Source organism: Dendropsophus ebraccatus, chromosome 9 (genome assembly GCF_027789765.1).
Source record: "Dendropsophus ebraccatus isolate aDenEbr1 chromosome 9, aDenEbr1.pat, whole genome shotgun sequence".
NCBI lineage: Eukaryota > Metazoa > Chordata > Amphibia > Anura > Hylidae > Dendropsophus > Dendropsophus ebraccatus.
Window position 1 is genome coordinate 40709091 of NC_091462.1, and position 25807 is coordinate 40734897.

At 42.2% G+C, this 25807-nt stretch overlaps 1 protein-coding gene across 1 annotated transcript in view; it reads right to left on the bottom strand.

Annotated features, from left to right (window-relative positions):
* The window catches only part of PDE1A (phosphodiesterase 1A), a 151979-nt gene that overhangs the window by 17877 nt on the left and 108295 nt on the right, over positions 1 to 25807 (bottom strand). The window contains exons 3-9 of the mRNA XM_069983062.1: positions 24815 to 24997; positions 23357 to 23423; positions 20058 to 20174; positions 18065 to 18205; positions 7746 to 7846; positions 3723 to 3848; positions 2124 to 2225 (exon numbers count right to left, since the gene is read on the bottom strand). Coding sequence (XP_069839163.1) covers positions 2124 to 2225; positions 3723 to 3848; positions 7746 to 7846; positions 18065 to 18205; positions 20058 to 20174; positions 23357 to 23423; positions 24815 to 24997 — 837 coding nt within the window. The remainder of the gene's footprint in view (positions 1 to 2123; positions 2226 to 3722; positions 3849 to 7745; positions 7847 to 18064; positions 18206 to 20057; positions 20175 to 23356; positions 23424 to 24814; positions 24998 to 25807) is intronic.

A 25807-nucleotide genomic window follows, 5' to 3' on the forward strand; every position in this document is an offset into this window, starting at 1 on the left:
TTGTAAAATGGAAAAGGGGGTCATTTTAACTTTTATTGGGGGAGGGCTTTGTCATATTTTGAAAAAAAAAAAGAAAAAAGTTCAACTTTTTTTTTTTTTTACACTTTTTAAATCCCTTTATGGGTTATTACCCATTATCATTAGATTGCTTACCTTAGACAATACCATTGCATAGCATTGATCAGCTCTTCTCATATAGTCTGCCTGTGGAAGATTCTCTGAGGAGATTGATGATCAGTCAGAGAAACCGATGGGGATCTCTGCAGTCACACAGTGGGGGGTCCCTAATAGGTAAGTAACATGAGCCACTCCTGTCACTTAAACGCAGCCATCACAGCTCCTGAGCTTGCTTTATAGTTACATACTATATAATAGCTTGTAAGCACGGCATGGATTGTTCATGCACCTGTATATCATGAGGTTAAAGGGGTTAAAGTTTGTTAATGTATTGGTTTAATAAAGTTTTATTAGAGATGAGTGAATATGATTCGATCAAGTAGGTATTCAATCGAATATTGCGGTATTCGAAAGATTCGAATTCAATCGAGTAGAGAGGTGAATATGCAGGAAACATTCGAAAGCCCTCCCATCGCAGTTGGCGTTTTTTTAAATCCAATGACCATGCAGGAAGGACGTGAGGGGCCCTCTGAGTATGCACGCAGCGCGAAAACGGCGTCTACCCTCATTGGATAGCTGAACCACATGACCTCGAATCTTAAATACTTGGCTCCCGCCTCTCGACCACAGATGAGCTTTCAACCTAGCCAGGGAGAGATATTGCAGCAGGGAGAGATTGATTTTATTAGCGTTTTGGTTAGGCAGGCTTACTACAGAACCCAAAAGTCATTTTCAGGGCTAAGATCAAGCGAAAACGTAATCTCTGAATCCAAAGCACTTCTCAGTGCTAAGAAATAGATTATATAACAGCAGCATCAGTATCAGCAGGTATACTCATTCCAGTACCCTGTGTGTACAAGTGACTTATAGTGTCCCTGTTTAACACCACTAAGGGCACGTTATACATACTGTTCCAGTAGCCCACTAAGGGCTCCTGATATATACTGTTTCAGTAGCCCAGTAAAAGGCACATGATACATATTGTTCCAGTAGCCCAGAAAAAGGCACGTCATACTTACTGTTCCAGTAACGTTCGCACAGCATAATGCATGATACACGTGAATAACATGACGCTCTGCGGACGCACATTGAAATCATGTATGTAACACTGCGCAAGAATTACGAACGAAATGTGTGAACATTGCCATAAATGCTCGTAAAGCGTTTGCAAATATTTTTCCTTCACAACTGCGGAGAGTGGCATTATACTGCGATTTTGGGGTGTTGGGTGCACCCAGGCATGCTCCCCCTAATGTCTCAGTGTCATTCCGGAGGTGTTTGCATCGTTTAGGGAGGTTTCATGGTGACCTCCAAGTGTTTGAATTTTGATTTCCAAGTGCTGCAAATTTTTTTCTCATAGACTAGAATGGGATCGAATATTTGTTCGAATAGTTGAATATAGGTGCCTATTAGATTCGAATTCTCGAAAGCCGAGTATTTCACTACTCGCTCATCTCTAAGTTTTATTACTTTGCAATATTTTATTTTATTAAAATAAATGTATAGTTTTGTTTTTGTTTTTGTACTTTCATTGACTGGAAGCAGTAAGGGTCAACATGGCCTCCTCTGCTACCACCATTAGTCCTACCCTGCTCTGCAGGATCCCATTCTCCCTGAGTACTGTGTATACTTAGAGGCTGCCCAACATGGTCGCTATGTGCATCACCCTCTGTACAGTGAGGGGTGACTGTTATCACCCCCTGCTAGTGGTTATAGCACAGGGAGCCTAGTGAGCCAGTGAGCCCACGGTAATAGCCTATGTTATATTTCTTTCTTTTAGATGTGGAGGACATCATAGTTTGGCATTGCCGGTGCCTTATCGGATCACCTGTGGTCAATCTATTAAGAATGGGGGTAATATGCTTTTTTGTGTTTTTCATCTTTGTCTCCTCTTAGTACGCAGTTTCTGTACTTTTGAGTTTGTTTCAGTTTTGTGTAATAGAGAGGCTAATAAAACGCTAACCATATAAAACACAACATGGACAATAACATGAGGTGTCCTTTACCCTTCTGGCTGCTGTAACGTATTTCTCATGGTCTTTATCTGCTGGAAGTGACCAGACATGTCTGTAGATAGAACCATCTCAATCACCAGTGTCCTCAAGTCTCTGGAAACCAAAGCATCACATTATAACCTATGAAGAATTTGCATAGTGGTGTTGCTGACAAGTCATTATAATATATTCATGCTTATGTTATTACACATGAATTTAGTATACTAAGATTAGGCATTTTGGTTATATTTTAGGATATTTACATAGTGAAAAGTTGGGAAATGTCAGAGATACCGACATCCCTAGTGTCACTCTAATATTCAATCTAAAAAGTTCTCTGTAATGTGAGATCATCTTTATGTATTTAGGGAACAGATGACTGATGAAGCGTTACCGTACAAATATTATATATCCCACTGAGCCTGTGCGGCAGCACACAGAGTCCCTATGGTTCTGTACTGTGGAGCCATCTGATGACATATGGTGCCCCCCACAGCACAGTATTGGTGAGACATTTACCCCCGAAGCACTACTTCTAGGTGGGAATACATCTATAATACATCAACCAATACAGCATGCAATGATATTTTCTGTATAGTTCTAGAATTAATGAAATCAGAGGCTGCCTTACTACAGATCCGTACAGAACAGAGATTTTATGGAGCTCTAATAATAATAAAAAAAGTCTGGACTAACAATTAAACATCAAGACCAATGGTGTAAAATAATGAACTAGTATTAACTCCCATATCTAAGGTGAATTTTTTTTTTATATTAAGTATAGAGGTATTGGCAGGTTCACTTCTATTGGGTTATAGAGGTATTGGCAGATTCACTGCTATTGGGTTATAGAGGTATTGGCAGGTTCACTGCTATTGGGGCTGATGGAGATGACACTCAGCTATCATTGTAAGTATCATAGCCAATGAATGGAGCAGGGTTGGTGGTCATAGAATCATGTAAGTGTACTGCCACTCCATTCACTTGGGGACCACCGTTTACTTGATCTCTTAGGGGCCCAGTCGTTAAACCCCCAGCGATCATATATTTATTACCTATCCTGTGTTAGGCTATGTTCACACAATGTAAAAAATAGAGAAAAGGCGGACGATTTTGATATTTAAAATAACGTCCGTTCATGCCGTGATTTAACTGACAGCAATGGCAATGCATTGAAGTCAACGGAAAGACGGACGTCCAATGCACACAATGCATTGAATAACTGACGTTTTTGCCGTGGACGTCAAAATAATGAACATGATCATTATTTCTGGACGTCTTTTGCAAACAGCGGACATTTTTTATTAGTTGTTCACATGCAGTTTTTCTTTTGTCACCGTTCTTTCTCAGTTTTTACTATTAAATTCAATGGACTTTTTAATTAAGCCACATCCAAAGTGCAATTAATAACCCAAACTAGAATAATGTACAAACACCAGTCATTGCACTAAGGGGAGGCCAGGCTGCTAAATGACGTCCCTTATTTTAGACTCAAAATTACGGACATCATTTAAACCGCAGCTGAAAAACCGTTGTGTGAACATAGCTATAGTGAGGCAACTCCTTTAAATATTGAATACACAATATTTTTTAGTAATTGTGATATTTTACCTCCAGTCATCTTTGGACAAATTTACCAAAATATTCATATCATCCTCTTGCATTATCCGATAGGCAGCACTCACATGATGGTTCTCTAGAACAGATCGGTCGTTGTACAGTATTGCAGCGTCAGACCTAAGCAGGAAAAACAAAAAACAATGGGGGAGATTTATCAAACATGGTGTAAAGTGAAACTGGTGCAGTTGCCCCTAGCAACCAATCAGATTCCACTTTTCATACCTCACAGACTCTTTGGAAAATGATAGGTGGAATCTGATTGGTTGCTAGGGGCAACTAAACCAGTTTCACTTTACACCACGTTTGATAAATCTCCCCCAATGTCTTCAAATTGTACAAATTATTCTTAAAAATAGTTTTGATATTTAAGAAGTTTCATCTTCAAAAGCCATTGAAAATAAATTTAAACATTTAGATGAACAGTTCATGAACTGGAATATTTTTACAGTATTTATTTTTTCAAGGAAAAAATATTAGATATAAGTCTAATATACAGTTCGGCTTCCCAGACTTTACTGGTAGGCACAAAACTGAAACTTTTACTGATGTACCCACTTGACTACATAGCCTCCATAGGAAGTGAGGCCCTGAAGGAGCATGTGACAACCCACGTGACTTGTGTGCATGCTCCCACAAAACCCTGCCACCATAGTTTCATGGCCAGACACCATGGGATGCCCGAGGAAAGATCAGGGCTAGTATAGAGATGTCAAGCACATCTCATTATACTCCTACTTTGTGTCTGCAAAGGTGCAGGGGAAGAGATTTCATAATCAGATATTTAATTAGGATAATTTTTCACTGGGTCGATTTGGATGGTTTGGTTTGCAGACCCAGCAAAAAAAAATTTTTTAAATGAAATTTAAAATGTATTCACAAAATAAATTTACAAATATATTTGAAAAAAGAAATAAATCAAAAGAACTTTTCCGTATTATATCTCATGTAGCAACTGGCCTGAACTTGATCTGGTGGCAAACACAGCTTTGTTATTCTTCAGATGTTAAAAGCCAATATACTGTCAGTCCAAATCATCTGATTAGATCTCAGTGCTGAAGGTTTGCATTGGCAGTGGTTAGAACCTGCTTTCCTATGACAGCCATGCCCATTAATGGGATTGATTTATCAATGAATACATATTACTTTTTGCTGTTTCATCGTGCAAGGTATAACAATTTTTCAAATGGAGTAATCTATAAAAACGTCATGTTATATGGTTGGGTATGTACTAGAGACTTGTACTATGTACTAGACTTTTCAAAAGTTCGATCCGACCGGACTTCCGGATTTTTTCGGAAAGTTCGGTTCAACCAAATTTCGGATTTCTTCGGATTTCATAGTTTAAAGCATCTACTGTATATGATACGGGGGTAGTGTATTTAGTTGAATTTAGGGCTCTACATGTCAGTAACATCATCTTTATGATACGGGGGTAGTGTATTTAGTTGAATTTAGGGCTCTACATGTTAGTAACATCATGTTTTCGATATCTCAAAGTCAAATTTTTTTTCTAGACTTCAATATTCACCATTACAGGGTCTATGCAGGAAATTCACCATTACAGGGTCTATGCAGGAAATTCACCATTACAGGGTCTATGCAGGAAACTCACCATTACAGGGTCTATGCAGGAAATTCACCATTACAGGGTCTATGCAGGAAAAAGGCCACAAATGCAGTGAAGGAGCAGCAGTAGTCATTAGAGGCCAGTGGAGGTCCAGCAATAGTCATTTGAGGCCAGTACTGGAGCAGCAGTAGTCAACATGGAGGACAGGCATCAGTAACAGTAGTCAACATGGAGGCCAGGCAAGGACAGGCATCAGCAACAGTAGTCAACATGTAGGCCAGGCAGGAACAGCAGTAGCCAACATCGAGGCCAGGCAGGAGCAACAGTAGTCAACATGGAGGTCAGGCAGGAGCAGCAGTAGCCAACACGGAGGCCAGTACAGGAGCAGCAGTAGTCAACATGGAGGCAAAGGCAGGCACAGCAGTAGTCAACATGGATGCCAGTTAAGGCCCAGCAGTAGCCAACATGGAGCCAAGGGCAGGAGCAAGAGTAGTCAACATGGAGGCCAGGCAGGAGCAACAGTAGCCAACATGGAGGCCAGGCAGGAGCAGGAGTAGCCAACATGGAGGCCAGGCAGGAGCAGCAGTAGTCAACATGGAGGCAAGGGTAGGCATACCAGTAGTCAATCTGGATGCCAGTTAAGGCCCAGCAGTAGCCAACATGGAGGCAAGGACAGGCACACCAGTAGTCAACCATGCCAGTTAGACTTTTATGCTATACACCTGCACCAGGTATTTTTGTCTCTCAGGATAAGACGGATGTGATATACACACTATCAGAAGCGTCCGAGTATAGAAATTGTCTATATGTATAGCACTTTTTTAAAGACTTTTATGCTATACCCCTGCACCAGGTATTTTTGTCTGTCAGGATAAGACGGATGTGATATACACACTATCAGAAGGGTCCAAGTATAGAAATTGTCTATATGTATAGCACTTTTTTAAAGACTTTTATGCTATACACCTGCACCAGGTATTTTTGTCTCTCAGGATAAGACAGATGTGATATACACACTATCAGAAGGGTCCAAGTATAGAAATTGTCTATATGTATAGCACTTTTTAAAGACTTTTATGCTATACACCTGCACCAGGTATTTTTGTCTGTCAGGATAAGACGGATGTGATATACACATCAGAAGTATAGTACTTGTATATCTGTAGAGCACGTTTTTGTTCTGTGCACCCTTTGCTGTCCTATGCCTAATCTATCTTTCGCCCTCTGTATATTTCTCCCTCAATCACTAGATGTTTCTCCTCTCCGCTTTCCTAATCTTTCCTTTCATTTCCTATAATATCTTCTCAGTAGTTTGCAGTTCACAACAGCAGCAGCAGCAGCACCAGCAGCAGCGTTTTGATAATCACGAGCTGTGTGCACTGCAGCCAGTAACAACCTCCTTCCTCTCTCTGTGCAGACTGCGTGGTGCGGTCCTCTCCTCTTATAGCAATACCGACATCACACAGGGGGTGCGCTAGTGCAAGATCTCTGCCGATTGGATGTGTTCCAGGCATCATGGGAAAGCGCTTTTCCCGCCTGGAACACTCCTGCTTTCTAGAATGGCGGCTGCCATTTTAGAAAGCAAGAAAAAAAATCAAAGCGGATTTCCAAAAATCCGAATCTGATCGGACTCGGGTTTTTGGAAAAATCCGAACCGGATCCCATTCTGGCAGAACCGGTTCGCTCATCTCTAGTATGTACGTATGTTATGTACACCTGGTGTGTGTCCACTAAAGATGAACGCAAGCTCAACATCTGAATACAAGAGGCTGACAAAGTTAGATGCAGTTCTAGGGAGTTCTGGAAAACATGGATACACCTATGGCCTATGGCTGTATCCATGTTTTCCAGGTAGCCTTAGGGCTGCATCCAACTTCTTCAGCCACCATAATCAAATGTTGAGTTTGAGTTGCACTCATCTCGAGTATCTACCTGTGCTGGGCACATTAGTTATACATTTTGAGTACGGAATTAAAAGAACTTCTAGGAGTACCATCACAAGTATAGCTATAAGTGTTTGTGTGTGTGTGTGTGTGTGTGTGTGTGCAGGGGGGATGGATCTGGCATATTATATTCGAACACACCTGAACCTTTGTCAGCGATCAGCTAAGGAGCGGGAAAATGCAGGCTTGTTAAAGATCCCATATTTTGTGCAGTGGCAAAATTTATTGCTATTGGCTGCACACCTCTCACGTGAGGCCGATAACATTATGTTTAAATGGCCGCTCAAATGATGCAGTGATCGTTTGTGCGTCCTGGCCGTGTGATTATTCACGCCTTGTAAAGGCACTGAAAATGAGCACCAATCTCTCTGATCGGCAGTCATTTGCGTCCACAGATAGCTGAAGGTCGGCAAGTGTAGAAGGATCCTTAGAACATTTTATCAGCACTTGGGAGTGATCACAAGAAATTACAACATCCAAAAGACATCCACCAATGGATCTTACCGTGTTTGTATATGAAAGTTGTTTGTGGTCCCTGTGTGCTCATAGTCATGGACAGCAGCAGCTAAGATCATTGCCAAAATTTCCAGTTCTGTGAGCCAGTGCTGTAAATATACAGAATAACATTGTTATTATCAATGTACAGTTATAGTAATATAATAACTTAGCAGGGGCCTAAAACTTAGTATTTTTAAACAGGAACATTATCTTGAAGATATGTCATCAATAGATTTTACTTGAAAACCACAAATTTGGTTGGACACAATCTAGTTTTTCCTCCCCCCCCCCCCCCCCCCCCCCCCCCACACACACACACATAAAAAACGCGGGGCAAGGTATGTACACCATTTTTGTTAATATGAACTGAGAATTCTGGTGCATTTGCTATAATAAATTTATAGGGTTTACCCTCCTGACAGTTCCTACTTACACCTATGGAGATTCTGATTGTGATATTTGATGAAGCTGCAGAAAGAAAGATTCTCTATACAGTACCTTAAAGTATGATATAAAAATAACTAAAGATAGACATATCATTCATTACCCCGGCAATTTTCGAAGACACAGACAAGTAATGATAGTTTAGCGTTATTATGTCTTGAAGATTTTCAAACTCTGCAGACTGTGTATACATTCCTATATGTCATGTGCCATTCACATTAATCATAATGTTCTGCTCTGAATTGCTTGCTTATAGTAGTTATTACTAAACTGCATAAATTAGAGTAAAAGGGAAAATACCCGATCCTGCATTTTAATGTAATTCATATGGCTCTGGATAAATTTTTGAGCCTCTTATTTCATGTCCTGCCATGTAGAACTCAGATGGTATAAAGAAACCACTGAACGGCACTCTGATGGCTTGTAGCCTGTAATAGCTTGTCGTTTCTGGGTGCACAACCTCTGGGTAGCCCGGCTCAAGGCTTTACTCCAAGGTAAATATAACGATGGAACAGGTGGCACTCTAGTTCAAATGGTGTTTTCTATCAGAATATTAATGTTTAGAGACCTTTTAAAAACAAGCAATTCTCGACTCTTTGATCCTCCGTTGCCTGAGGCCGTTCCATCAGTGTCCGAGTTTTCCCTGGTGATGTATTGACACACAGGAAATGCCGGCTAAGCCAGTCCCTGACTGCAGCTGTTACCCAGGTCAGCTAGTGATTGCCTGAACGGACATTCCCTGCAATATGAGATACCAATAGGCAAACATAAAGCAGACTGGGCACTAAACAGCAGTGTCAGGGGATCGGGGAAGTTTTTTTTACCCTTAACTTAAAGGAGAAGTCCCATGAGTCCTCATGACCCATAGGGCCACTCCTGGGTCCAGCCGACAGCCACTGGCCTCTTGCAGCTCTTCCAGCCGAAAATGAAAGCCAGCAGATGTCAGTGAAACCCATGAATGATGCTACAGGGGACAAGGAAAGGTCAGTATACTTTGTATATTTAATTCCTGCACCCCTCCGCCTTACTTTAAAAAAAAAAAAATTATTCCCATTAAGGCTATGTTTCCACTACAGGAACATATCGGGGAAATGCAGCCGTCTATATTACAAGTCAGAGGCCTTTCCCTGCTATGTCCCCAAAGTGAGAACACAGCGTAAAAGTAATATGATTGGAAGTATGCATTCCAACAGACTCCAAAAATGAATGTGGAAACTTATTTATATTCCGCAACAATGTCATTATATACTGAGTTTCAACTGCAAAGTTGTTTTTTCTATCCATTTCACACATGGCCCAACAATTTAATGTTCTGATTCTTCACTATGCCCCCTAATTGCTTACTAATAGTTCTGCTCTGGACATTGGAGTTGAGTAGAGGACCCCTTTTTATGACATCCATTTGCCCCAAAAAGGCAACCTGCTTAAGCTGTGGGGCCACTCTCTGAGTAAAATGTACTCTTCTATTAAACAGAATATTATTATTATTATTATTATTATTATTATAATTATTATTATTATTATTAAACAAGAAGGAGAGATGTGCCAGCCCACAGCTTTCTAGGCCTGTAGCTGATATCCCTTTAAATATATATTTATGTTAATGTCCTAAATAGTAGCAATAATTATTATAATGCTACTACTAAGGCAGGCACTTTGCTCTACACTTCCTTTCTCAGAATACCCCCAACAAAACATTTTTTATATGGGCCACACCATATTAATTAAAAAAGTAAAGTAATCTTTATTTAAACATATATTAATTAAAATACATATCCATGAGAGTTGATAAAAATTTCTGTTATTTATTGCTGTACAGATGAACACACAAAATGGCAGGAGGGAGACACCAGAGTTAAAGATAATTCAAATATGTAGCATATTGCACAAACCCAGAGTAGAAACAAAGTGCTAGGTGCAAAATAAAGTACACAGGGTAAACGGCAGTATATAACAATACAATATAGTGACACATCCAGTATCTCAGATCGGACTGTCCAGATAAATCACAAGACATATGTATTGCACTAAGGCCCACTGTAAACAAAAAAAAAAAAGTTTTTTGTACAAAATGGCCAGGAGCAACACACTTATACAGTATATCACTATACTATGCTATAGACAGATGATAAGTTTCCAACATAGAGCTGAGATACTTGCTACCATGCCATCCAGGTTACGCTCACTCCAAAAAACACACCCCAATGCATGTTTTGGCAATCCTTCTGCAGGAGATGGTTCTAACATGTTTACGGGTCAATATTTTTACCATCCGAGACGAGAGGTGACAGTCCCAATATTACAATCATGCTTTTGCTAGGATGTAATGGCCAATAGCCACACAATGTTTGCTTACATGCAATGACTGCAATATGGTGCCCAACCCCTATTATATTTTTATTTTCTCACAGTCTTTCCTGATTCTTGTGCCGTTCAGTAGGGAGAGTGAAATGAGCAGGGACAGCATCTGAATTTAGTTAGGCAGCAATATTCACAGTGGTAGTTAGTCAGTGTAGGGAGGGATAGCGGACCGAGTAGGGCTTAGAATGTTGTGAAATAGTCAGTGTAGGGAGGGTGACAGAATCCAGCGTTTTAGCACTATAAGCATTCATTTCTTAACCCTGTAGTGACCAGACGTTCTCTGTGGAAAAAAAAAATTAATAACCCAACAGTCCTTTTTTAGGGCTAATAAATAGGCATAATAAAAGATACACTAATGCTACATAATTGCTTCGCTATTACGTATTTTACGCTTTGCACCTGATAATCTGTACAAATGAGCGTAATGTTCATGAATGGTTGGCTCACATGAACCGATCACGATCATTTTTTTTTTATGTTTGAGTCCGGGATCCGAAGTGAACATCGGGATGTTTGCTCATCACTATTCCGTAGACAATCCCTTTAAGGAATGGCCAGAGGACAAGACAACTAATTGGCATATAGCATGAGAGATTAAAACTCCTTTCTCTTAGTTACGCATCCCTTTTTTTAAAAAAGCAAGCTGTTGGATTTCATTACAGAGAAAAGGGGGAAAAAAAAACCTTTTCCCAAGCTTTTCTCTTCTCTCTGCTGACAGTGACAACCAATCCTATTTTTGGCAAAAGAAATTCTGACGTGAACACGTACTGTCTAAGGTTTCAAAGGCAGCGAGTGAGTCTGTGAGCTAAGTAAGATTTTTCCTTTTAGAAGACAGACAATAATACCGCTGATAATTCACTATCTTGTGAAAGTCAATGTCTATCTTTGTTAAGTGAAGGAGTTAATAAAAATCCTGTAATTGGAAGGAGCAAAAACAGCTGGGACAAGTACAACAAACACTAATCTAGAGTAGTTAAGGATTACCGCGAAGAGGAGGCAACGTGACAATTTATGGCTATAGCAGATACTTAGCCTGAATCAGTCCCACTAGAAAGAATTATATTCTAATATTTTAGATAAACATTTGCCCAGGGTGTAAAATTTATAGCGTCTTGTCAAGGATCATCGTCACAGGAATAATTCATTTGGGGTAATAAACTCAATATTTAAACAGGTTTGAGAACACATCACATCAGAGTAGCTGTTCTATTTTGGCTCACTCAGCCTGGCTCGTACATGTACTGTACTACGTGGATGGCCAGGTACTAGGTGTCTGGCTGGCCGCAGCTTGCCTCAGATCTCTGGGGCTTCTACAGTCAGGACAGTCTTCATTAGACGATCTGCCTTGTCCATAGGGGACCAATGAATCCCCTACTGAGCCCAGCCCACTGTCCCTGCCTACTAGGACGATCTGTCCTAGGAGTCAGCCCCCAACTGAGCGTTGTTCCCTACACTGACTATATGTAGGGCCCATCAGAGGTAGGATGGTCCACAGTCCAGGTCAAAAACAAGCCAGGTAAAGATGAGCCACTAGACAGAAAACCAGAAAAGTCCAATAAAAACATCACAGGTGAAAACCAAGATACCAATACAGGGACCAAATCAGAGCCAAAGAGGAAAGCAGGGGTCATACACTTACAGTAGCCCAGTACAAAGTCAGGATCTGGGGACGTGGTCAGGAATACAGATTCAAATGCAGGGTGTAAAGCTAATGATGCAGCAAGACTAACAATCACAGGAAGCTACAAGACATAACTGCCAGTCTACATTTCCTATAAGCTGTAACTCCAGAGCCTATGGCTGCCTGTGATTGCCTAGGTGCCCTGGTACTCCTGACAGGCTGCCGGGCCACTGTATCACTTGGCCTGGCCGTCCAGGGGTTGATTGGATGCCCAGCTGGTGCTTGTGACAGCTGGGTATCCATACAGAAGGCGAAGAGGCCTAGGAGCCGGGACAGGTAACATCCTGACATAAACACTTTCACTCCTTTTTGTGTAACGTTGTGTAAATCTATGTGGGCCCCTTACTCAGAAAAGATGGCTCACCTACCATTAGAGATTAGTAAAGCGAACCTGGCACAGTAAGATTCTATGCAAATCGCGCTGTCAATGCGTGATTTGGTTCCTGGAGGCGGCCAGTCGGCTGTGTATAGTGGAGAGCAGGCTGCAGCAGGCAGTTACAGCAGGGAGAAATACAGATACATAGGGACAGAGAGGAGAGAAGGGGGGTTGTGGGTGGTTTTCTGTGGGAGCAGTGAAGCCATTGTCCAGTATATCAAGTGCTGGGTGTGCATTACAGGAAGTCACTGGGTGCTGGGTGTGCAATATAAGAAGACACTGGGTGCTGGGTGTGCATTACAGGAAGTCACTGGGTGCTGGGTGTGCATTATAGGAAGTCACTGGGTGCTGGGTGTGCATTATAGGAAGTCACTGGGTGCTGGGTGTGCAATATAAGAAGTTGCTGGGTGCTGGGTGTGCATTATAGGAAGTCACTGTGTGCTGGGTGTGCATTATAGGAAGACACTGGGTGCTGGGTGTACATTATAGGAAGTCACTGGGTGCTGGGTGTGCATTATAGGAAGTCACTGGGTGCTGGGTGTGCATTATAGGAAGTCACTGGGTGCTGGGTGTGCAATATAAGAAGTCACTGGGTGTGCATTATAGGAAGACACTGGGTGCTGGGTGTGCATTATAGGAAGTCACTGGGTCTGGGTGTGCGTTATAGGAAGTCACTGGGTGCTGGGTGTGCAGTATAGGAAGTCACTGGGTGCTGGGTGTGCATTATAAGAAGTCACTGGGTGTTGGGTGTGCATTATAGGAAGTCACTGGGTGCTGGGTGTGCGTTATAGGAAGTCACTGGGTGCTGGGTGTGCGTTATAGAAAGTCACTGCGTGCTGGGTGTGCGTTATAGGAAGTCACTGGGTGCTGGGTGTGCATTATACAAAGTCACTGGGTGTTGGGTGTGCATTATAGGAAGTCACTGGGTGCTGGGTGTGCATTATAGGAAGTCACTGGGTCTGGGTGTGCATTATAAGAAGTCACTGGGTGCTGGGTGTGCATTATAGGAAGTCACTGGGTGCTGGGTGTGCATTATAGGAAGTCACTGGGTGCTGGGTGTGCGTTATAGGAAATCACTGCGTGCTGGGTGTGCATTATAGGAAGTCACTGGGTGCTGGGTGTGCATTATAGGAAGTCACTGGGTGCGCATTATAAGAAGTCACTGGGTGCTGGGTGTGCATTATAGGAAGTCACTGGGTGCTGGGTGTGCATTATAGGAAGTCACTGGGTGCGCATTATAAGAAGTCACTGGGTGCTGGGTGTGCATTATAGGAAGACACTGGGTGCTGGGTGTACATTATAGGAAGTCACTGGGTGCTGGGTGTGCATTATAGGAAGTCACTGGGTGCTGGGTGTGCATTATAGGAAGTCACTGGGTGCTGGGTGTGCAATATAAGAAGTCACTGGGTGTGCATTATAGGAAGACACTGGGTGCTGGGTGTGCATTATAGGAAGTCACTGGGTCTGGGTGTGCGTTATAGGAAGTCACTGGGTGCTGGGTGTGCAGTATAGGAAGTCACTGGGTGCTGGGTGTGCATTATAAGAAGTCACTGGGTGTTGGGTGTGCATTATAGGAAGTCACTGGGTGCTGGGTGTGCGTTATAGGAAGTCACTGGGTGCTGGGTGTGCGTTATAGAAAGTCACTGCGTGCTGGGTGTGCATTATAGGAAGTCACTGGGTCTGGGTGTGCATTATAAGAAGTCACTGGGTGCTGGGTGTGCATTATAGGAAGTCACTGGGTGCTGGGTGTGCATTATAGGAGGACACTGGGTGCTGGGTGTGCGTTATAGGAAGTCACTGGGTGCTGGGTGTGCATTATACAAAGTCACTGGGTGTTGGGTGTGCATTATAGGAAGTCACTGGGTGCTGGGTGTGCATTATAGGAAGTCACTGGGTCTGGGTGTGCATTATAAGAAGTCACTGGGTGCTGGGTGTGCATTATAGGAAGTCACTGGGTGCTGGGTGTGCATTATAGGAAGTCACTGGGTGCTGGGTGTGCGTTATAGGAAATCACTGCGTGCTGGGTGTGCATTATAGGAAGTCACTGGGTGCTGGGTGTGCATTATAGGAAGTCACTGGGTGCGCATTATAAGAAGTCACTGGGTGCTGGGTGTGCATTATAGGAAGTCACTGGGTGCTGGGTGTGCATTATAGGAAGTCACTGGGTGCGCATTATAAGAAGTCACTGGGTGCTGGGTGTGCATTATAGGAAGTCACTGCGTGCTGGGTGTGCATTATAGGAAGTCACTGGGTGCTGGGTGTGCATTATAGGAAGTCACTGGGTGCTGGGTGTGCATTATAAGAAGTCACTGGGTGCTGGGTGTGCGTTATAGGAAGTCACTAGGTGCTGGGTGTGCATTATAGGAAGTCACTGGGTGCTGGATGTGCATTATAAGAAGTCACTGGGTGCTGGGTGTGCGTTATAGGAAGTCACTGGGTGCTGGGTGTGCATTATAGGAAGTCACTGGGTGCGCATTATAAGAAGTCACTGGGTGCTGGGTGTGCATTATAGGAAGTCACTGCGTGCTGGGTGTGCATTATAGGAAGTCACTGGGTGCGCATTATAAGAAGTCACTGGGTGCTGGGTGTGCATTATAGGAAGTCACTGGGTGCTGGGTGTGCATTATAGGAAGTCACTGGGTGCTGGGTGTGCGTTATAGGAAGTCACTGTGTGCTGGGTGTGCATTATAGGAAATCACTGCGTGCTGGGTGTGCATTATAGGAAGTCACTGGGTGCTGGATGTGCGTTATAGGAAATCACTGCGTGCTGGGTGTGCATTATAGGAAGTCACTGGGTGCTGGGTGTGCATTATAGGAAGTCACTGGGTGCTGGGTGTGCATTATAGGAAGTCACTGGGTGCTGGGTGTGCGTTACAGGAAGACACTGCGTGCTGGGTGTGCATTATAGGAAGTCACTGGGTGCTGGGTGTGCATTATAGGAAGTCACTGGGTGCTGGGTGTGCATTATAGGAAGTCACTGGGTGCTGGGTTTGCATTATAGGAAGTCACTGGGTGCTGGGTGTGTATTATAGGAAGTCATTGGGTGCTGAGTGTGTATTATACCAAGTCACTGGGTGCTGAGTGTGTATTATACCAAGTCACTGGGTGCTGGGTGTGCATTATAGGAAGTCACTGGGTGCGGGTGTGTATTATAGGAAGTCATTGGGTGCTGAGTGTCTATTATCCCAAGTCACTGCGTGCTGGGTGTGCATTATAGAAAGTCACTTGGTGTGCAACATAGGAAGTCACAGTGAACACAGTGTCCATCTTAATAATTCAGTGGGTTCCAATTTACCAATGTCCACTGGTGTCCTGGGAGAACATTGATAATACGCCGCTGATTGACCAACATCCACTACTGTCCAAGGTGGAAACTGAATGATTGATAGGCTGATTGACATTTTAAAAAAATTGACATTTTCCAAACTTGTCACAGCAACAGCTGTTGAAAAAAAATCCCTGCTCTGTAATAGACCCACTATTGTCGCTACTATAGTTTACCTGTAGAAATGAGCGAACCTGGAGCATGCTGGAGTCCATCCGAACCCGAACTTTCGGCATTTGATTAGCGGTGGCTGCTGAAGTTGGATAAAGCCCTAAGGCTATGTGGAAAACATGGATATAGTCATTGGCTGTATCCATGTTTTCCAGACAACCTTAGAGCTTTATCCAAGTTCAGCAGCCCCAGCTAATTAAATGCCGATCGTTCGGGTTCGGATCGACTTGAACACAACCCGGTTCACTCATCTCTATTTGCCTGTTTTAATGAGATTCGTTTGTATGCAATTTGCAGTGATTCTCTCATCTCTACCCACCACCTTTGATCTGTTTCTGGCTGCCAGAGGAGGCCAGGGAGCCATAAACAGCTAAACTGGCTGTCACAATTAGCAGGGCATCCATTGACTTTAATAGAGGATGCATTAACAGCGTATTACCAGGAACTACGTTGCTTATGTTACTCCAGGAGCCGCTGGGAATAGTCCTTTAAATATGTATTTCTGGTTCTGCAGATAAATCTTATTCTTTATAGATTGTGAAGTTGTACAGTTTTCCAACAGACTTTCTGAATCAACTTCGTTTTAGGACTTTTTTTAACATTTCTGCTTGCAGTCATTCAATAGGAACTTTTATTGTTTACTCCCAGTGGATTAACCCATTGAGCGTGCAGCTATTTTGAGCCTTGAGGACACAGTAATTTATTTTGTTTCTCATCACAGGGTTCTGAGAGCTGAGGGCTTTGCTGGGGCGTATAACATATTGAAAAAGTTTGTCTTTTTTTTTTTTTTTTTTTGGATAGTATTAGAGACAACTATACAATTGTTTCTTTTTACTACTTTTGTACATAAAAACAACTCAGAAATATTTTTTTATTATAAGCTGAGAGCCATACATTTTTCATCATTTTGTAATTTTGGCATGAGCTTTTATTGGTACCTTTTTAAGGTACATACTTTTTTTCATCATAATTCCATTTTTTTTTTTTGACAGGCTGGATACACTAAAAAAACATAGGCATTCACCATCACCATGTGAGATAAATAATGCACTCTTTTTTTATTTATAGAATGTGTTTTTACAATTGTGATAAATAAATGTCATTAAATTATTAGCCCCCTTCTCCCAGTTCTGAGCTGCTGCTTTTGCTGAAGACACAGAAAACTGTAAGTGAGCTGCTCTCTTTGCCTCCCCCTCCTCCCCCCTCCCTTCTGAGACGGCTCATGTAAACTGTCTCCCTGGCCGGCTGATTTTTCACTCTATGAAGCCAGAAGGGTAATCTGTCCATTGGGGATTGTTAAGAGTGGTTTACTTTGCCTTCCTATATGCTATAATGGGGTAAACACTGTTTTTGTAATTGAACTTTAAAGGAGTTGGCCTCTCTCTGAAACTTTCTTTTAAAGGAGAAGTCCAGACATTTTAAAAGCCGGCAGCCAGGAGGGGGGAATTTGTTAACGAGTACGAACTTACCTATCTCCGTTCCTGCATTGACCGGCGGGTCCAGCCTTAGGACCCCTACCAGATGACATTTTCCCCTGAGTTGTGATTATGTCACAACTCTGGAGAAAATGCCTGTCCCAGCTGATGGACTGGCTGCGTAGCCAATCAGTGACTGGAGCAGGATCCTGCCCCAGTCACTGACTGGCTGAGCTGCCAGTATATCAGCAAGGTCATGACGTGTCAGCGCCGGAGATCCCGGAGCCTGGTGGGGATCCAGAGGCCGGACCCGCCGCTCACCATGGGCAATGGAGGAGGTAAATCCGCACTTATCAAATTCCCCCGTCAGATTTTAAAAATGGCCGGACTTCTCCTTTAAATCCAATAAGTGTTGTCTGCACATTCCACATGGAATTTACCTCAAAAGTTTTGCGGGTCACTAACATTGATTTTAATGCTCATGCAAAAGATGCAATCAGCCGTATATAAATAATCTAAGCGTATTTGAATCTTTATGACCAAACTGCTTACCATGATACCCGTATGAAGCATTATGTAGTGCACGGTTTGGGTAACGTCAGCTGCATGAATCAGGTTGTGGTATGGATTTTTATATTTGCTGTACCCAACTTCCAGAGCTTCCACAAAAGATACAAGAGAGGCAACTGGGATCTAGAAGAGGTTAGAGATGTTATATTATATGTATCTTCATTATGCAGTCCAATGTGACATCAATAATATGCTTATAAGAAGATAAAGCGTACAGTCAGGCCTCATATGTATGACTGTCTAATGCAGTGCTATGAAAATATATGGTCCACCACCTAGGCAAAGGGATGTCCTTTCAAGTCAGTGGTTCACTCCATCTACACCCCTTTGCCCTGGTGGTGTGAAAGCTATGTGCATATCCTTTTTACCAAAATTTCCAGTGGAGAAGGTCTCCACACATCTTTATGGCGGACTGTCCTCAAGAAGAACTAGTATTTCTTTGACCCGCCACGGTCCAAACAGTAACTAAAAACTAAATATAAGATATTTAAAAAATCTTCCTTTTAACATTAGGCATTGAGATTAGAGATGAGCGATTAGTACTTGATCTAGTGGCTATTCGATCAAATATTACAGTAGTTGATGTATTCGTTTTCGATCGAGCATCTGAGCGAAAACGCAGTAAAAATTTGTTTCTCCTCCCACCTGCAGGGGGGGTGGCGGGCGTTAGGAGCACACTGGCATCACAAGAACTGAGCCTACATTCATTGGCTGGCTTACTCATGTGACCTCAAACTATAAGAACTCAGCTCCTGCTGCTTGTTATCAGATGACAACTTGAACCTAGTGAGGGAGAGATCCTGGAGTAGGGACAGTTAGGATTTAGCTGATTCTAGGCAGGCAGGACCCCACAGCACACTACACAGCACAGTGTAGAGCTCTGGATAAGCAGTGAATAGGCCAGCTAGAAGCACATCAGCTGATTATTCTCAGACAGGCAGGCAGATGCTCATTGTGAAGAATAGGCTTCAGTTAATCTATTTGCTCCTACATTCTAATTGTTGCAGTTGAGGGAGAGATCTTGGAGTAGGGACAGTTAGAATTTTAAGTGATTGTAGACAGGCAAGATTACAAAAGCCCTTTTCAGGGCTACTACACAGCACAGCATATAGCTCTGTCCATACAGTGAATATGCTGCCTACCAGCACATCATCTACGTATACAGACAGGCAGGCAGCTTATAATTCTCCAGAAAAGATTCTCCAGACCTATTTGTAGTTATATTCCAATTATAGCAGGGCAAGTTAGTGGTGGGTGCTGTTTGATTTTCCCCTTGCCTATGCCATCTGCGGTTGTCATAGGCAACACGATTTAAAGGGGAATTTGTTTTTCCTTAGAATTTGGCTTTCTGTCTATGCTAAGGTAGAGGAAAGAAGGTTTCCTTGTATTTTTTCCACTTTACATAGAGGTTATATTATGTTTGGAATTTATTGTTGGGAGGCTGTGATAGTGGCGTAATGCTGCGACTTTGGGTGCACCCAGGCATGCACCCAGGCATGCTTCCTCTGCTGTCCCAGTTGCACTTCAGAGGTGTTGGTATCATTTCCTGAGGTGTCATGGTGGACTTGTTGACCTCCAAGTGGTCGAAGTTAGGTTTCCAAGAACCTAGCATGCAACTCCCATTGATTTTAATGGGTTTCGATATTCGATTGAATTTTCAAACATTGCGGTCTATTCAAATCGATTTTTGAGCTTTCAAATATTTTACTACTTGCTCATCTCTAATTGAGATATTTTAGCTGCAAACAAACTTAACAGAGTGAAAATCTTTAATTTCTACATTTTCAAAGTCGCTATAATTCTTTGCAGTCCCCACAGGGGTTGTCACTCAAATCCGCTGAATACAAATCTGTTGAGTTATGTAGTGATGCATTTCCTGCTCTCATACTTGTAGAATAGCTGAGTGACAATGTGAGGCTGTTATTACAAGCTACAGTGAACAGAAATGATTGCGGCACAAAAGGAATGATCGTACCTTAAAGCGATTTATAAGGTCGTATCTGGTAAACAGTTCATAGACCATGAATTTTAGTGCATGTTCTCCACTCGCTTCATTCAAAGAAAACACATTAAATGACCACTGATCGATCTCCTGTTGTGAAATACAGTAGTGTTAAAAACAGTAATGTAGAAGACATGTCAAAGTCATTTAGAACACCTTATCTAAAGATTTTTTTTTCAACATTAACTATTGCTAGTATTAATTAACTGCTGTATGCCCTGCAGGAAGTGGTATATTATTTCCAGTTTGACACAGTGCTCTTTGCTGCTACCTCTGCCCATGTCAGCGATTGTCCAGAGCAGGAGAGGTTTTCGAAGGGCATTTGCTCTGGACAGTTCCTGACACAGACAGGTGGCAGCAGAGAGCACTGTGAGACTGGAAAGAATACACCACTTCCTGCAGGACATACAGCAGATGATAAGTATTGGGACTGGAGATTTTTAAATAGAAGTGACTTCCAAATATTTATACCTTTCCGGCACCAGCTGATTTGAAAACATTTTTTTTTCTCCAGCGTACCACTTTAAATAACATTAATTAAAATTCTAAAAATTTATCAACATATCTTTGGGGGGAAAAAACTGCCTTAGACTAGGTTCACACTTGTTTTCAGATCTTCACAAAAAAATAAAATAATCTGAATAAAAAAAAAAAAATCTGAATAAAAAATATATATTTTTTTTTATTAGATTAAATCCCGCAAAATGGAGGAACACCAGATGGAAAGAAGCTTTATTAAAGTCAATGGGATATTTTGGGAACTGTAAGCATCTGCTGGTTCCTTCTGAAAAAGCCCTAGCCCTAGAAACTTTTCTTTCTTTCAAATTTCTTTTTATTAATTTTTCAAGAGTTTGGAAACTTTTAAGATACTTTTGTGTGTTGCCTGATGACAAGTTCACACATTGTATTTTTGCAATAAAAAAAGGCCGTTGTTGCCAGGTTGCAACAACGGCCGCTGCTTATTAACAGTGTGCAATTATATTAGGGTGAATGAAACGACGACCATAGTATATACACGCTGTATACACTATGGCCGGTGTTCTCTGTGGCCGCACAAAATAATTGAATATTAAGTGAACAGCAGCCGTACACAGTGTTCACAGTGTAAATTACGGCTCCTGGCCGTACTTAACACTGTGGTCTATGGCAAATTGGACTACGGGCAAACCCGACAGTGCCTGCATTCCAATTAAAATATAGTGATGTTCATCCGGCTGATACTACAGTATCCAGGAAAAATTCACTTTTCCCCTACCCACGTGATAGGGGAAAATTAGGGGATCGCAGGAGTCAGACCTCTGTACCCACTCCCTGACAATCTCCGTATCAGGCCCTGCTGGCTCTGTTATGAATAGAGCCGCGGGTACCACACATGGCTCTATTTATTCCTATGGATCTGAGTACAGCACTCTTCCGCCATACTTGGCTTTTTCTGTTGCTCCATAGGAATGAATAGAGCCGTGCCCAAGTGCAGGGCGCCGATACGGGGATCAGCGGGGGGTGGTGGTTAAAAAGATCGGACCCCCCACGATCTCCTGTTCCCTAGGTGTTAACAAAAAATCCACTGACTCTGTCAGTAGCGTCTCATCCACGCGGGTCGGACCATAGACCTTGTGCCAGCCGTAGGGGACATAGTAAGGGGCTCAACTGAGCCACCGTTTTGACTGTTATTTGTTATGTCCTCTCTATCTGCAATGCTGTATCTGACACTGTCGGGAGAGAGTGTGGCATTATGTAAATATGGTGCCGCTCGTCCCACACTGATTGAATCAGACAGAGTCAGTGCATTTTTTGTTAACACCTAGGGAACAGGTCTATATAGGTGTTGATATTTACACACAAAATTAACCCCTGACGAACCGTCAAGGATAGACGGGGAAACGCGTTGGGTTTATTTATGAATTGTACCCATGTATGTACTTCGGGTTTTATTATGCACTATACCCATTTATGAATTGTATTTTGGTGTATGGGGTTGATCGCTCCCTATGTGTATAGATTGTCCCATAGTGGAGATTTCTTCTGGCATTTGAGGCTTAAACCCGATCAGATGTAAATTCTCCGCGTCTGCAGACTCCCCTTCATCCTGCAGACGCGGCGGGGAGCAGCAGGAGGAAGCGGCTAAGGAGCTGATGAGCGGGGCTGCTGGCAGAACAGCAGATGCGTGCGGCTGCGGGGGGACACATACAGGAAGAGCTCCGGGCCAGCGGGGGGGACATGGAGTGTAAGGTCAGTGCAGTGCGGCTTTAGGGCATCCCCGCAGTGAGAGGCAGGAGAGGGCGGCTATTTAAACTTGCCGCCGCACTCCTGCTCCCTCAGCTGCCGGGGACACCTTGTAAAGAAGTGGGGAATCCCATCATAATGAGGGGAATCCCCGCTTCTTTACAGGGTGTCCCCCGCAGCTGAGAGGAGCAGGAGCGCAGCGGCAAGTTTAAATAGCTGCCCGCTCCTGCCTCTCAGTGTTCCCGAACACCTCTAATTGTCAGCTGAACATCGGTTCAGCTGACAATTATCCCCCTGGTTTTGTTCGGAAACCGAGCAATGTTCGGATACCGAGCAAAACTTCAGGGGGAAATTTAGTTCGAAAACCAAATTGTTTGAATACCGAGGTGTTCGGAAACCGAGGTTCTACTGTATTTTAATTATGTGATACGCCTCTGTGATAGTAGCTAATTGTACGTATCTCGCCCCCCTCTGTTAATACTGTTGCCAATATCTGGGTGGGGGTTCTGTGATATTATTTTCAATGTTTTAGAGGTAGACTAAATGTACTCCTTAGTATGAGAGAAAAGGGTGCAGTAAATTATATATAGATACATAGGGGGAGATTTATCAAACATGGTGTAAAGTGAAACTGGCTCAGTTGCCCCTAGCAACCAATCAGATTCCACTTTTCATTTTCCAAAGAGTCTGTGAGGAATGAAAGGTGGAATCTGATTGGTTGCTAGTGGTAACTGAGCCAGTTTCCCTTTACACCATGTTTGATAAATCTCCCCCATAGAGTAGTAGAGATATGGAAGCTTATACCTGAGGCTATTCTATTTCTCAGAATTGTCCTTATGTATATGGTTCTAAGTTTTCTATCTGAAATCACTGAGATTTATGGCCTTGTTTTGGACGCTCTTACAATGGAAGACCCAATGCAAAACATATGACAAAGTTTATTAAAATGATCCTTGTTCTTTTATGAAAGCAAGTATTGCAGCTATACTGCAGCTCTCCCGGAAATGAAATCCCATAAATCAGTACCATGAACCGTCATATTTAGTTACCTTTAAACATGCTATAACCGCAGATGGGTAGGTGAGGCCGGCCATATTGGAGGATCGCCTATACATCCTATAAACAGAGGAGAGTTCATTATGGTGGAGTTAAACCTAGAACACAATAAAATTTCCATGTACCAAACTTAGATCAGACTGACATTAAAAGAAAAAAAAAATATTAGTGTTAGGCTGGGTTCATGTTTTTGAAGTCCGTTTTTTAACTGTTTTATGCAACAACAACAAAAAAATGGATGAAAAAATTTAGGTAATCGTGTACATTGTGTACATTCTATTATATAGTAGTCCAAAACAGATAAAAAAAAAACAGACAAAACGAATCCATTTTATTTTTTAGCGTACACAAAAATATGTTATGTACACAAAAAAAGGATGTTTTGATCCTTTTTTTTTAATGGAAGTCAATAATAAAAAAAGACGAAATGGGTGCATCTGTTTTTCATCCGTTCCTTCCATATTTTGCATAAAACAGGTGACAAAAAAAAAAAAAAAAAAAAAACAGACTGCAAAAATGCAGTGTGAACCCAGCTTTAAATGAAAATAAACTGCACTTCATATAGGTGTTCACCACTCGGTGGTTTCTTTAGAGTTCTCACCTATGTGTTATAAACCCAGGGACTGAATTACCCTCAAGAGTAAAATTACTAAGGGCACTTTACCTCCACTCAGATGTGTTTTTTGAATTTTTTATTGATCTACACACAGGGATATGAGCCTAACAGGACAGGGAAGGGCGATTATGCTTTGTTAAACACAAAGAACAAAGCTGCTCAGGGTTTACATATTACTATCACTTAAAAAAAATTATAACATTTTTTTGATTAGTTGGGGTCGGGATAATCAGACTCCAATGATCACAAGATAAAGCTGGGAGAAGAGTAAGGCTCAGAGCTTCAGTCTGCTCTCTCTGTCTCGTTGCATATAGGCTATGTTCACACATAGTATTTACATCAGTATTTTGGTTAGTCTTTTTCCAACCAAAACAGGAGAGGGTTAAAAAAAGGAAACTGTGCAAATCTTTCCAGTATAATTTTGCCCTGTCAATTCCACTCATGATTTGGTTGAAAAAATACTGACCAAAAGACTGTCGGAAATACTGTCAATGAGAGAACATAGCCTCTATATTAAGCCTATAGAGTCGGATACTTGCAGCAAGATGGGTAAAGCAACAAACCATGGATTGAAGAACTCAGCCATGTGCTTCTCCTAGCTCTCTTTAGTGATTGGTAGGGGTCTGAAAACCCAGGTCTTGAATGATCAAAACAGGTCAAAGGTTTGTTGTAGTGACAATAACGTCAGCTACCTCTGACTATACTGCAAATATCCTGCCATCATTGTTGAAGAAAACTACCAGAAACTGTGCATTAAACATGTAAACCCCAATGCTAATGGATAAATCTATCTGAATGCCACCCGCATAATGTAACCAACATGAATAAAGATTACCTCTCCACAAATATACCAGCTTGGACCGCATGGACAATACTCCGAAACTTTGGTTTTTCTTCCGGACGCCTCCGTCTCATCCCCATTTTTCTTGTGAATGTGGATGCTAACCAGTCCCGTACTTCCAATGGAACAGCGTCCGTGTGGATATCGGAGAGCTCATCTTCCGTATCCAGTAGTCTCCTAAAATTATGATAAAATAAAAAACATAATAATACAACTAAAAAGAGATTTCAAAGTCACAAACTAGGCCAGACACAAATCATTGAGAGAATTTTTCTATCTGGTTTCAGGAGAAGTAGCGTATTTTTGCCAGGCTTTCTGTTATTACCAGAGTCTATTTGCTTGTAATGATATTAGCTATGTAAGAGCATCTAGAAGAAATCCAATGATTTTTGCAGATTTTATGCTTGGTGCTCCTGATTAGAGATCAGCAAATTTACAGATAGGCTATGTTCACACATGGCAAAACAGCTGCCATTCTATGACACATGAGTTGTTCAACCTGGTACAGCAGTATCGGCCGGGTGAACATCACTTCAACTTAATTGGAATTAAGGTCGAATTAGCACAGTCAATTTTGTGCGGCCGCTGTTCACTGAATAGTGGACGCACAAAATAGACATGGCAGTTTTCTGTGTGGCCGAATGGAATCCCAGCCATTGTGTATACAATAGTAGTGTATACACTACGGCTGTGGTTCCATAGGGGTTAAAGGAGAAGTCCGGCAAAAAATATTATTAAAGTATTGTATTGCCCCCAAAAAGTTATACAAATCACCAATATACACTTATTATGGGAAATGCTTATAAAGTGCTTTTTTCCCTGCACTTACTACTGCATCAAGGCTTCACTTCCTGGATAACATGGTGATGTCACTTCCTGGATAACATGGTGATGTCACCACCTGACTCCCAGAGCTGTGCGGGCTGTGGCTGCTGGAGAGGATGATGGCAAGGGGACACTGAGGGACACAGGGCACTGGAGGGACAC